Genomic DNA, 13,115 nt, shown 5'->3' on the forward strand with positions numbered 1-13,115 from the left:
AAAGGTTGAATGAAAAAAGGCAGACCACCACTGCAGTTCTCTCCTTTAGCATCACAACTAGATGAATAAAAGTACAATAATATAAAGATTTGGCAAGTCAGCGATGTCAGAATAATATTTGTGTTAAAATTTGAGGCATAATGTGTCTTTTTTTTTATAGTTTCACATAAGAATGTCAATACTTTTCTTGCAAATAAATAATATTTTTAATGTAATGTACCAGTAATTGAATTACATATTTGGGTTCTGTTTATTGCATTTATGATTCACTGAAACAAAATAAACAAATTTTAAAGGTAACAGATCATTGAAATACTTGGTTTATTTACGTAATGACTTTAGTGTGCATTCACACCAGCCTTGTTGTCCCGAACTCTAGCCCATTTGCTTAGGAAATCCGGTTTGTTTGGGGAGGTTTGAACGCGCCATCGAACTCCGTCACGGAACAAAAAGGTAAACTCTGGCCCGGGCTAAAACCTAGGTCTCAGTCCGGTAGAAGAAAACTCGAGGGCGGTTCAAGTACAGTGTGAATGTAAACAGACCTGACACTGCTCCGCAAGCAGGAAGAGGACTACAACACAGGGCAAACAAACACACATTTCTCTTATATGGAGCCGTCAGCTGCCTTGTGTGAAAAACAATGTTCTCCATGGTCTTCTGTCTCATCTTCTGCTCATGCTGAGTCCATTTTTGAAAAATAACAAAATATAACTCCTAAAACCGCTAAAATTTGATGCCACTCCGTTTTATTTTATGTCCTGAAGAAGAAGAAGAAGAAGAAGTGTCTTCAGAGGTTTTTGTGTCATTGCTTCATGTAGTTCTTGGTGCAGCGCCACCACAGGCGAGTGGGGGAACAGGTGTGTTCAAACAGGTTGGCTCGACTGCACAGTGCAGTGTGAATGCAAACGCACCAGCTCAAATGTAACAATATGTCATGAATATTGGTCCCCAACCAAACCGAGTCTACCGGACTATCAGGTGTGAAAACAACTAATTGCTGGATGTCCGACCCCTTAGCTGCTGGCTCTCAGTACCTGTGGCTCACTGAGCAGTTTCGTTGAATAGCCCTGTGCTAGATCATGATAGTATGACTCTACTGCCACTGGGCGGCTGTGGCTCAGTGGTTAGAGCAGTCGTCCTCCAGTGCGAGAGTTAGGGGTTCGAAGCCACCAGCAGTCGCATGCTGAAGTGTCCCTGGGCAAGACACTGAACCCCTCACAGCCTCTGATGTGTGTCCATCAGTGTATGAATGTGATAAAGCTCTGATTAGTCTCTTTAGAATGATTTGTTCAATTAGCTTTGTAGAGATCTAGTATAGAGCTGTATGAATGGGTAAATGAGGACACATATTTTTGTAAAGTATTTTGAGTATCTTGAAATAAGATAGAAAGGTGCTATATAAGTACAGTCCATTTTCCATTTACATATTTTACTGAATTTTCTAAAACTTATACCTGGATGGACATAAACATTCAATTTACTTTTGTAGTCAATACACAAGATGACCGACAAAAGCACAACAATCATACAAGCACAAAAATCGCCATAACTCTGTCAGTTTTACTCATATGGAGCTAAGATTTTGTGTGGTTGTAGCTAAAATCCATTCAAAACATATGCTCTCAGTTCTAATAAATAATGTAGGATTGCCCAAGCTCTCGCAAGAGATTGAGCAAAACATTTTCTCCAAAATTTAACCCAAACAGCTACAACGCCAACATAAATCATCATGAAGTTATGTTAGTTAAAAACACCGGCAGGAAAGGCAGCAGAAATGTGCATTTCTTCTTTTTTTTTCTTTATTTGCAATAACTGGAATTATGAGTTTTGTTTATGTTGGGGTTTAAATCATGTATTTCAGAACATAAAGAAGCAGGATCTTGGTCAGATGGCTGATAAACTGAAGATCCGCAGCATAGAACTGAATGATGAAGTGAAACAACTGAGCAACAACTTGAACAACAGTAAGCACACCTCAGGAGAGCTGGGTTTATAATAAAAAGTTCACAAGTTAAATTAGAATGTGTAAAATTTTTACTGTTTTCTGACTGTTTAAAGAGGCTGAAGAGTTGACAATAGTTTTTTTCCTGCACAGCTCTGAGGCACCAGCTGGAAGATGCTCAGAGACGACTGGATGAAGCCAACACCAAACACGTTGAAGCCCTGAACGATCTGGAGGCAGTTCAGAACAAGCTCAACTTGACCTCAAGTATGAATATTCAACAAACAAACTACACTGTAGTTGCAGGAATTACCAAGACTGAATCTGAGATCAGCTGATCTCCGTGCAGAGCGGAGATCAGCAGAAGTGGAGTGAAATGTCTAGTGATACAAACATTCACTGAGGCAATTTATATCATGTGGTACAGGTGTGTGTGGTGACGTGGCTTGTTATTGAGCAGCTCTATGCCGTCACACTGAGGTGAAAACAAAACATTACGTCTCTAAATAAATCAATAATACATCCAACACATAATACAACTTGAGTACACAAACTCAAACTTAACAAAACAAAGGATTTTATTATTTTTTTCAATTTTAAACACACACAAAACAGGAAACATAAAAAAACATAAAACAACTACAGGGGGATCACGCTCTTAAGCCTCTGGAGAGACTTCTGGAGAGGTGGGTCCGTCGGATAGTCGAACCTCGGATTCAGGAGGAACAGTGCGGTTTTCGTCCTGGCCGTGGAACACTGGACCAGCTCTACACTCTCAGCAGGGTCCTGGAGGGTGCGTGAGAGTTTGCCCAACCAGTCTAGATGTGCTTTGTGGACTTGGAGAAGGCGTTCGACTTCGTCCCTCGGGGAACCCTTGGGGGGTACTCCAGGAGTATGGGGTACCAGGCCCTTGGATATGGGCTGTTAGGTCCCTGTACGACTGGTGTCAGAGCCTGGTCCGCATTGCCGGCACTAAGTCAGGCTCGTTCCCAGTGAGAGTTGGATTCCGCCAAGGTTGCCCTTTGTCACCGATTCTGTTCATATATTTTATGGACAGAATTTCTAAGCGCAACCAAGGTGATGAGGGGATCTGTTTTGGTGGCCTTAGGATCACTTCTCTGTTCTTTGCAGATGATGTGGTCCTATTGGCTTCATCAGGTCATGATCTACAACTTTGTTGGAGTGGTTTGCAGCAGAGTGTGGCACAGCCGGGATGAAGATCAGTTCTTCCAAATCCGAGGTCATGGTCTTGAGCCGGAAAAGGGTAGAGTGCCCTCTCCGGGTCGAGGAGGAGGTCCTGTCCCAAGTGGAGAGTTCAAGTATCTTGGGATCTTGTTCACAAATGAGCGGAAAATGGAGCGTGATATCAATAGGTGGCTAGGTGCAGTGTCGGCAGTGAAGCGGGCGCTGTACCGGTCTGTTGTGGTGAAGAGAGAGCTGAGTCAAAAGGCGAAGCTCTCAATTTACCGGTCGATCTACGTTCCTACCCTCATCTATGGTCATGAGCTTTGGGTTTTGACCGAAAGAACGAGATCACGGATACAGGCGGCCGAAATGAGTTTTCTCTGCAGGGTGTCTGGGCTCTCCCTTAGAGATAGGGTGAGAAGCTCGGTCATCTGGGAGGGACTCAGAGTAGAGCCGCTGCTTCTCCACATCAAGAGGAGCCAGTTGAGGTGGCTCGGGCATCTGTTTAGGATGCCTCCTGGATGCCTCCCTGGTGAGGTGTTCCGGGCACGTCGCACCGGGAGGAGACCCAGAGGAAGAACCAGGACACGCTGGAGGAACTATGTTTCTCAGCTGACCTTGGGATTCCCTTGGAGGAGCTGTCCCAAGTGGCTGGGGAGAGGGACGTCTGGGCCTCCCTACTTAGGCTGCTACCCCCGCGACCCGACCCCAGATAAGTGGAAGAAAATGGATGGGTGGATGGATATGGTACATCACCTCTCTTACCCATTGTACGTACACCGACGGGTGTGAGTCCTTCCAGTTGCACAAAATTAGTTTCCTGGCCAAAAGACAGCTGAAGGCAATCACATCCCTCTCACATCCCCAGGGACCACCCCAAACAGTGCCATGATTGGTGATGGGTGTACAGTTTTACCACATATTCCAGAGAAAGTGTCAAATAGGACGTGTGACTGAGTGGTTAGAGCAGTCGTCTTCCAGTGCAAAAGTTGAGGGTTCAATTCCACCAACAGTCACATGCAGAAATGTCCCTGGGCAAGACACTGAACCCCTCATTGCCTCCGTTGTGTGTACCATTGGTGTATGACTGTGATAAAGCACTGATTATAGATACAGTAGAGTGCTGTATGAATTGGTAAATGAGGGCACAGACTGTAGTGTAAAGTGCTTTGAGTATCTCAATAAGATAAAAAGGGGCTATATAAGTACAGTCCATTTATCAAATATAGATTGCCAAAAAGTCTGCAGTTTAGGACAGGTCCAGAATGTAGCTTGAGTTTATTTGCAACTATTGCATACTGGGTCCATGTCGGTCTTGATTTTAGACAGTTTTTCTTTGGACCAGTGCAGCCGGTGCACTACCTTGAATTGAATTACTGCATGTCTCAGACAGATTGAAGATAAGTAAATGTTCTTAATGATCTTTCTTCAGATTGAGTCTAATATGGGTTCCTCCAAGTCCGCTTCCCATTTTAGTTTAAGGGAGTCCAAACTGTATTCATGGTATGAACTAAGCAGTGTATATATTTTCCTAAGGGCCCCCCTTGGTATCAGACCTGCATTCCAAAATCTTAACCACAAAATGTTTAGAGGTGTACAAAGGAAAACAATCAGAATTAAATCCCACAAAATGTCTCGGCTGTAAATATCCAAAAAAATGTGATCAACATAGAGATCACACAGTGAATACACCCCTCCCAAGACCCAGGTGTCAAAAGCTGTATCAGCTACTGAGGGAGTAAACATGTGATTATTTGACACAGGTGCCAAAAACAGTAACTCTGTAGAGTCAAATGCCCTCCTGAACTGGTTCCAAATCTTAACTGCCCTATATCACAACTGGGTTAGAGGTATAAGTTGATACTGATTGTTTAAAGGGCAGCAGAGAGCAGAGTAATGCAGAGGGGGAACTGGATTTAATTGAGGCCCTTTCCAAGGCCACCCAACTAGGAGAAGGGGTGTCTTTATCCAATCAAAATAGAAGAGCTCTGATATTAGCTGCCCAATAATAGTGCATGAAGTTAGGAAGCTACATGCCTCCAATTTTGTGGGGCAGATACAAGACCCTCTTGGCAATCCGTAGATGCTTTTTATTCCAAATAAATGCTGATATCTGATTGTTCAGATTGGTAAAAAGGATTTAGTGAGAAAGATTGGCAGATTCTGAAACAAGTATAGGGATTTAGATAGGATGCTCAATTTTACAGTTTATTCTGCCCCTTAGCGTGTGAGGCAAGGATAGCCATCTAGCTTCTATGTTACAATTGGTGGAGACCGCCACCATTGCGGAGATATAAATCAGCTTCACCCATGATACAAATTTGGGAATAAATTTAGATAACTTGAAAATCTCAAAGAGGTAATTCCACTCCACCTGGTCAAATGCTTTTTCTGCATCCAAATAAATAATGTGTGTGTTCAGGTGGGTTAGGAGTGTACAGTATATCAAGCAGCTGCCTAACATTGAAGAAAGCCTGTCTGATCAGGCTCGACAATAGTGGGGACCACCCGCTCCAGTCATTTTGCCATGACTTGTGCAAGAATATTAGCATCAGTATTTAAAATCAAAATGGGTCTGTATGAGCCGCAGTTTAAAGGGTTTTTGTCTTTCTTAGGTATCAGTGAGATTACAGATTGGCGCATGGTCAGTGGCAATGTCTGTGCAGCCAATGATTCCTCAAACACAGACCTTAATAAGGGTGAGAATAAACTTAAACATTTCTTTAAAAACTCAGATGTGAAGCCATCTGGTCCAGACTGATAAAATATACTAAAACGTATTAGTTTCAGTATTGTTGTGGCATGCAGCTCCCTGTTCATTATTTATTGCTGTAATAATTTGGTTGGCTGACTGTCACCTCAACTGATGTGCAAGCAGGCGCCCAGCTTTTTCACCGTGTTCGTAGTAACCCTGCCTAGATTTAGAAATTAAATCCTCTGCCTGCTGAGTGGACAAAGTATTAAACTCAGTTAGGAGTAATAAACGTTTTTTTCATTAGGTCCGGTGAGGGGGAGTGGCTATATTCTCTGTCTAATTGCAGTATCTCATTTGTTATATGGTTTATCTGCGCCAGCCTCTTCTTTTTTTTGCTTGCACAGTAAGAAATTATTTGATCCATCAGGTAGGCCTTTAATGTCTCCCAGACCATATAGAGTGGCATTCCTGGTGTTCAGTTAGTTTCGAGGAAAAATTCAATCTCAGATGTATCGAACTTAGTTTAGACTTCCTCGGACAATAGTAAGGGGATGAGCCTCCAAGGACAATGTACTGATTTTGTGACCGGGATGCACAAGTTCATAATAAGTAGGCCAGGGTCTGAGATTACCATATCTCCATAATCACATTCTTCAACCAAAGGCAAAATATGTTTATCAAGAAAAAAAAAAAATCAATTCAGAGTATGTCTTATAGACTGGAGAAAAGAATGAGTATGATCTTGAAGTAGGGTTACGGAAGTGTCACACATCAGCCACTCCATATGATTCAAGGAATGAATTGACTAGTTGAACAGACTTAGTGAGAGAAGTTTTCCCCATTGAGCTACAGATAAGGGATGAAAGCACACAATTTGTGTCACTACCAATTATAAGATTATCCATCCATCCATCCATCCATTATCTTCCGCTTATTCAGAAGACGGGTCGCGGGGGCAGCAGCTTGAGCAGGGAGGCCCAGACATCTCTTTCCACAGCCACCTTTTCCAGCTCTTCTGGGAGGATTCCAAGGCGTTCCCAGGCCAACAGAGAGACATAGTCTCTCCAGCGTGTCCTGGGTCTTTCCCGGGGTCTTCTCCCAGTTCGACATGCCCGCACCTCCCTAGGGAGGCGCCATGGGGACATCCTTACCAGACGCCCGAACCACCTCAACTGGCTCCTCTTGACATGAAGGAGTAGCAGTTTTACTCCGAGTCTCTCCCGGATAACTGAACTTCTCACCCTATCTCTAAGGGAGAGTCCAGATGCCCTGTGGAGAAAACTCATTTCAACCACCTGTATCCTCTATCTCATTCTTTCGGTCACTACCCAGAGCTCATGACCATAGGTGAGGGTAGGAACCCAGACCAGCCAGTAAACAGAGAGCTTTACCTTACTGCTCATCTCTCTCTTCACCACAACGGACCGGTACAGAGTCTGCAGTATTGCAGACTCTGTACCGGAGTTTAAAAACATTGTTTAGGATATTGCAAAAGAGTATGGGAACGGTTTAAAACGCCTTTACTAGATTAAACCAATTCTTACTACTTGTGCTACTATTCCTACTTCACGTTTTTTCACTTATTGCGGGGAGACTGAGTACGGAAACCCCTGCGATAAATGAGGAACTACTGTAGTGCCAATTCACAACAAAGTTGTCTCAGGGAATTTTACAGGAACATTCACACACATAGAAAAGGCAATTAGTAAAGTTCTCTATCTTAGGAAGAAGCAGAGAGGTTGAATCTTGGCTTTGTTGCAGTCTCCCATCCTGAGCAAGCACAGTGGCCACATGGAAAGGAAAAACTCACTTTTAACAGGATGAAACCTCCAGCAGAACCAAGCTCAGGACTCCCCTTAGGGTCTATCCTGAGGAAACATTGTCTTTCCTTTCATTGTTATGCTGATGACTCTCAGATTTATCTGTCATTAACACCTAACAGTTCCTCCTCCATTTGCCCTTTGTTAAAATGTCTTGAAGACATCAAGGCTTGGATGGCTGCAAACTTTTTGAGTTTTAATGATCAGAAGACTGAGGTCATTGTGTTTACCCCTAGCTCTGCCACTGTCACTGATCCTGCAAACCTGGACTCCCTTCAGCCACATCTAAAACCGTCTGTTACCGATCTCGGGATAGTTTTAGACTCTGACTTTAAGTTTAATAAGCAGATAAATTCTGTTCTTCAAAAAAGCTTCTTTCAGCTAAGGCAGATAGCTAAGCTCAAGTCCGTCCTGTCCAGATCTGACCTTGAAAAATTAGTCTGTGCATTTATTACAACCCGGCTGGACTACTGTAACTCGCTTTATGCTGGGGTCAGTCAGGTCTCTCTCACGTCTCCAGCTTGTCCAAAATGCTGCAGCTTGGCTACTAACAGGAACTCGCAGGTTTGAGCACATTACTCCAGTTCTGTCCTCTCTTCACTGGCTTCCTGTGCGTGTCAGAGTTGATTTTAAGATTCTTCTGCTGACATTTAAGTGTGTTAATGGCCTTGCACCCTCATACCTCTCCGACCTCCTTCATCCTTATACTCCTTCTCGGGCCTTGAGATGATCAGACCAGCTGCTTTTGGCCGTACCAATGTAGTGAACTTGACCTGATGTCAAATCTTGACCTTAGGATCATATGGTCAGAAACTGTCATTTCATTGATTTGCATCCAGAAATACAGGTTGATCGATCCTGAGACTTTCTTTCTTGAATTAATCAAGTGGAAAAGACAATTCTCTATGATCATTACTATTTTACAAATGTTTTGATAATCAAATTGTGTTAGTTCAAACAATGTTTACATGTTGAAGTGAACTACTCATTTTTATTTACTTAAACAGTAGTAATGATTTTTAATCCTCAATTCAAAGTGAAATCAAGTTAGAGTACGTTACAGAGTAATGATTCAATTTCTTGATCGTCTGCTTTGAAGTGAGCAAATTTGTAAGTGTGTCAAAGTTCGAGTTTCGGTCAACTGAATGTTTACTGAAAAGGAATGTCATGTTTAACTTTTACAGCAAGATACTTGGTGGGAGACTCCACGAAGTCTGGTTTTTCCATGATATCTTTCTGTATGTTCTTAAACAATCTGAATCTTTTCCTTGACTTTTAATAACACCTTACATCACAAACCACACCTCTGCTTTGGTCCATCGACCAATCAAAAAGCTCTCAAATGAAGTGACCCTTCTTAAAAGGTTGGCACTTCCTAGTTCAATGGGGAGAGTTCAGCTCGAAGAGTTCAGCTCAGTCTTGAAGCTGCTGTAAGCTCAGTCTTGAAGATGGAGTAGCAGTTCAAGCAGAGAGTCTTTGGAATTCAGAATGCAGAGAGTTTGGGAATTCCTGAATGCAGAACGCAGGCATTCATGGATGCTGCTGAATTAGAATCAAGCTGAACCAGAGACGATTTTGGGAATTATAACTTCTGTTTGGATAACCTCACACGACTCCCAAGGTTTTTAGCTGTCCTCACGGAGATGCTGAAAGAGTCAAAAGAAGAGCTCTACACCGACGCTGAAGCTATCGTCTGCAAGGTAAAAGTTATATCTCGACCAAGCGTACCGTTGGCCCAAGCTGATTTCAATGGAGCGTGCTGTTCTGGTTAAAACAGACAAATTCCCTCACACATCTCTCTCAGATAAACTTCATCTTTCCATCTTTAAACTCTCCTATCTGCTAGAAAATTAATCCAGATGTTTTCCGAAATGTCTGTGGTGTAGCAACGGAAAATCATGGCCGTATGGTTTTCCTGGTTGTAAAGCTGATTAATTATGTTGTTATTTTCATATTCTGCCAAATTAATGTAAATGTGTCATGTGTTAAACTTGATTCTGTTAATAAATGACCCACTGTCGTGGTGAGTCAAAGATAATTAACGTCTCACGTCCACATTTTATTAAATTCAATGCACGTATGTTATACAGTCCAGAAAAATGAAGAACCCGTTTAATGTATGAATATATCTCAGGATATGTCATACTACATTCTGGTGGCCCGTCCGTACGTTCCTACTACATCTGGTGGCCCGTGACGGTTCATAAAAGGACTGTGTATTCGTGTGACAATTGAATATTTCATGTTGGCATGAAAAAATAGCAGATTGTTACGCTGTGATGTTTTGGAGAAAAACACTGAATGTTTACGCTGGGATGTTTTGAAGCTGAAATTGTGAGCCAACGTGTCTTTATGAAAGCTGAATTTGTACATCTGTTGTGTAACATAAGCTGGGTTTGAGTTAAAACGCTTTATTCTGTTTAAACTGTGGTCCGGATGGACGTTCTATTGCCGACCCGGTTCCGGCTCGGTTCTGAGAAAGATCGAACGAGTTGTTTTAAATAGATGGAGAAACGTTTTAAAGACTGGACAAAGTCTCAGCTAAGCTCAGAGTTGATTCGTTACATTTTTAACAGAAATGGTACATTTTGACAGTTTAAAAGACGAAAAATTGTCGAACTAGTTTCAGGCTAAGAGCAACATGCTAGTTGGGAAAACGCTGCGTGATTGGTTGAAGTCAGCTGCCGTGGAACGCTTTCATTGGCTGAGAGACGTGTCAGTCGTGAGCCTCTGACGTGTCAGGTCGTAAAGCCCACCCCGTGCTGCCCTGTCATTGGTGGATTCAGTCACGTGACCCGGAAATGAAACTCGTTTTTCATAGGGAATAAAATCTGCTTTTTAAAGCTGAAAAGCGCTTTAAAGTTGATTCTGATACGATGCTCCGTGTCTTCGAAGCATAATTGTTGAAATTTTGCCACGTTAGAGTTTAAAATCCGTCATTAAATGATGTTTTTGAACAACGCTAGCGATGCTAATTTTAAGCTAACAGCTAACGACCGGATGAGTGACGTGTCACGTCACTTCCTCCATGTCGGAAATGAGCTCGGTTGTAACCGGAGCCTTCACTGTGCTTAAAATCACTAAATAAAGCTGCCACATGTCCCATAAAACTCGTGTTCATGCAACAAAGTCGTGCTTGTTAAAAAAACGCCACGTTTACGCTTTAAAACCGTTCAGAAATGTTGATTTTAACCGAGTTTAGCCGAAGCTAACTTTAAGCTAAGCGGCTAACAACAGGATGTCAACCGAACGTCACAGGACGTCGTCATAGACTCCTGCTGGTAGAAAGCTAAACACTGCCCCCTCCTGAGAAACTTCATATCACAGTTTCACTTCATCTTTAGGTATTTTAGTGAAATTAAACGTGTTTCTTGTCTGTAAGGCATTTTTGAGTTAATAAACGCTCCTCAAAGCTGAATAATCACTGTTATCTTGCATTTAAAAAGTAATTAAGGTATTTATGCAAAAAAAGGCATTTACCAGGACATTTTTCATTCACTGAATTCCTCAAACAAAAAGGTACAAAATGAAAAATTAGAAACTTTTTAAAAGATACGGTTCAGATATTCACAGAGTTGATAAGTTTACTCATTTGCTAAAAGATAATACACGTTTAATTGCTAAATCACTAAATAAGAGTAAATATATCAGGAAAAAGAGACTTTTCTGATTTTATTTACCACCTAAACAATTACATCTCCTATTTAAATTTTTAAATAGCAGATATTGGCAGGAGAACAGGAATAACAGTTTTTCTGAAGAAAGACTGATTAATCCTGACACATCATCAATTTTTATTTTTCTGTACACCTCTGAATTCTATGAGTAACTGTAAAATAGCAAATTTCTGGAACAGAACGGTTTAAAAAGTGTCTTTAAACTGATTTGCTGTGAGACTTTTTAGAAAAATTGCAGGTTTATTAAAAATTCAGTGCTTTAGAGTAAAATACACTAAAAAAGAGCTTGGTAATCTAGTATCTGTTAAGAAATAAGCACATAAAAAGTAACACTGCCAAAGAAGCATTTACTTAAGAATATTCATGAATTGGGGTAAAACCTAAAGACAGGTGCCCACATTTGAATAAGTTGACTTATAACAGTACTTTTGTGTAAACCCAAAGCTAGAATAGTGTGAAACTCATTGCCATTTGAATACATATATTTACCTGTAAAATATCTGAAGCTTGCAACTGTTTTTAACAGATAAAGTGCTACACAGTGAAAAACATGACAGGTGTGGTAGAAAAAGATTTTGATCGTTATGGGATGAAGGGCTGTTTAGAATATGCGTTGAAGCTGCTGACAGCATCCTTACATCCATATGGCAAACAGGCGGACAGCATGAACCCAAAAGAGTCATTGGACAATCTGATGGAGGTTGCAGAAAGTGTGACCTCTACAGAAATTACAATGTCAAGCTATGAAAAGCTGGCTAAAATGGCAATGTTGCTGAAAGAATCTTACTTCGCATTAAGACGGGATCACGTCGTGACACTGTCACAAGTTTCCCGCTGCGAAGGTGAAATAGATGTGCTTAAAAAAGATCTGGAAGAACTCAGAATTGATAAAAAAGCATTACTGGGGCTATATAGGCGTTTACAAAGTGAATGTCAAACCTCCCAGGAACGCTTAAAAGCATGTCTTTTAGACGAACGACTTGAGATTGGGTGTTTGGTTTCCCCATAAATGTTTTTGGAAGTCTATGGCGAGACTCATCAAAAAGAATTAGCTATCCCCCCGAATAGAATTGTTCGAGTAGGTTCGGCTTAAGCGTTGTGAGATCAATGTAAATTATGGTACTTAAGGTATACATTGACTCCGCAAAGATTGCAATTTAACGAATGAACTGCATGTTGGCATGGTTAAAGGCCTCTTAGTCTCTAACTTAACTACACAACAAAATTCATTCTTGCCTGGGGTGTTCAAAAACAATACCAAAAACCAATTAAACGATGTCTCAACATCGACAAAAACAGTGACTAAGCAACCAGTAAAACAACGTTTCAACATTGACAAAAGCAGTGATTAAGCAACTAGAAAACGACGTTTCGGTGCGTCACTCACTCTGAATGTCAGATTTGCTCACGTTATCGCGTCTGGTAGCATTATCCTAACTGGCGTCACCCCCCTTCGGTCACGGGAGACCGCGAACACGGGTGAGGACGTCGCTCCATGAGCTAAAGTTAGGTTGTCCTTGAGTAGTTTTAACTGTTTGCGCAGCTGAAAGAGGACTTTTAGGTCTGGATTGGAATCCAGTTTACCTTTCGATGGAGTGTATTTGTCTGGGTCAGTCAGATACAGTATCATCGAGTTAATTGCAGGATCATCCAACTTCTGAAGTTGGATGATGTCTGGGTCAGTTGAAAATGACTTTTCATATTTTAAAAGAACTTGGCAAAGTTTGTCTCTTTCTTCATCAGATGTCAGAGCGTCGGCTTGAGCGACCACCTGTTCAATCTGTGATGAGACTGAT

General features: G+C 41.6%; 1 protein-coding gene across 1 annotated transcript in view; it reads left to right on the forward strand.

Annotated features, from left to right (window-relative positions):
• The window catches only part of LOC119416583 (laminin subunit alpha-5), a 61,077-nt gene that overhangs the window by 19,621 nt on the left and 28,341 nt on the right, over nucleotides 1-13,115 (forward strand). Inside the window, exons 6-7 of the mRNA XM_037683773.1 lie at nucleotides 1,862-1,964; nucleotides 2,096-2,209. Of these exons, the coding sequence (XP_037539701.1) occupies nucleotides 1,862-1,964; nucleotides 2,096-2,209 (217 nt within the window). The remainder of the gene's footprint in view (nucleotides 1-1,861; nucleotides 1,965-2,095; nucleotides 2,210-13,115) is intronic.

This window comes from Nematolebias whitei, chromosome 11 (genome assembly GCF_014905685.2).
Source record: "Nematolebias whitei isolate Nwh7 chromosome 11, NemWhi1, whole genome shotgun sequence".
Lineage (NCBI taxonomy): Eukaryota > Metazoa > Chordata > Actinopteri > Cyprinodontiformes > Rivulidae > Nematolebias > Nematolebias whitei.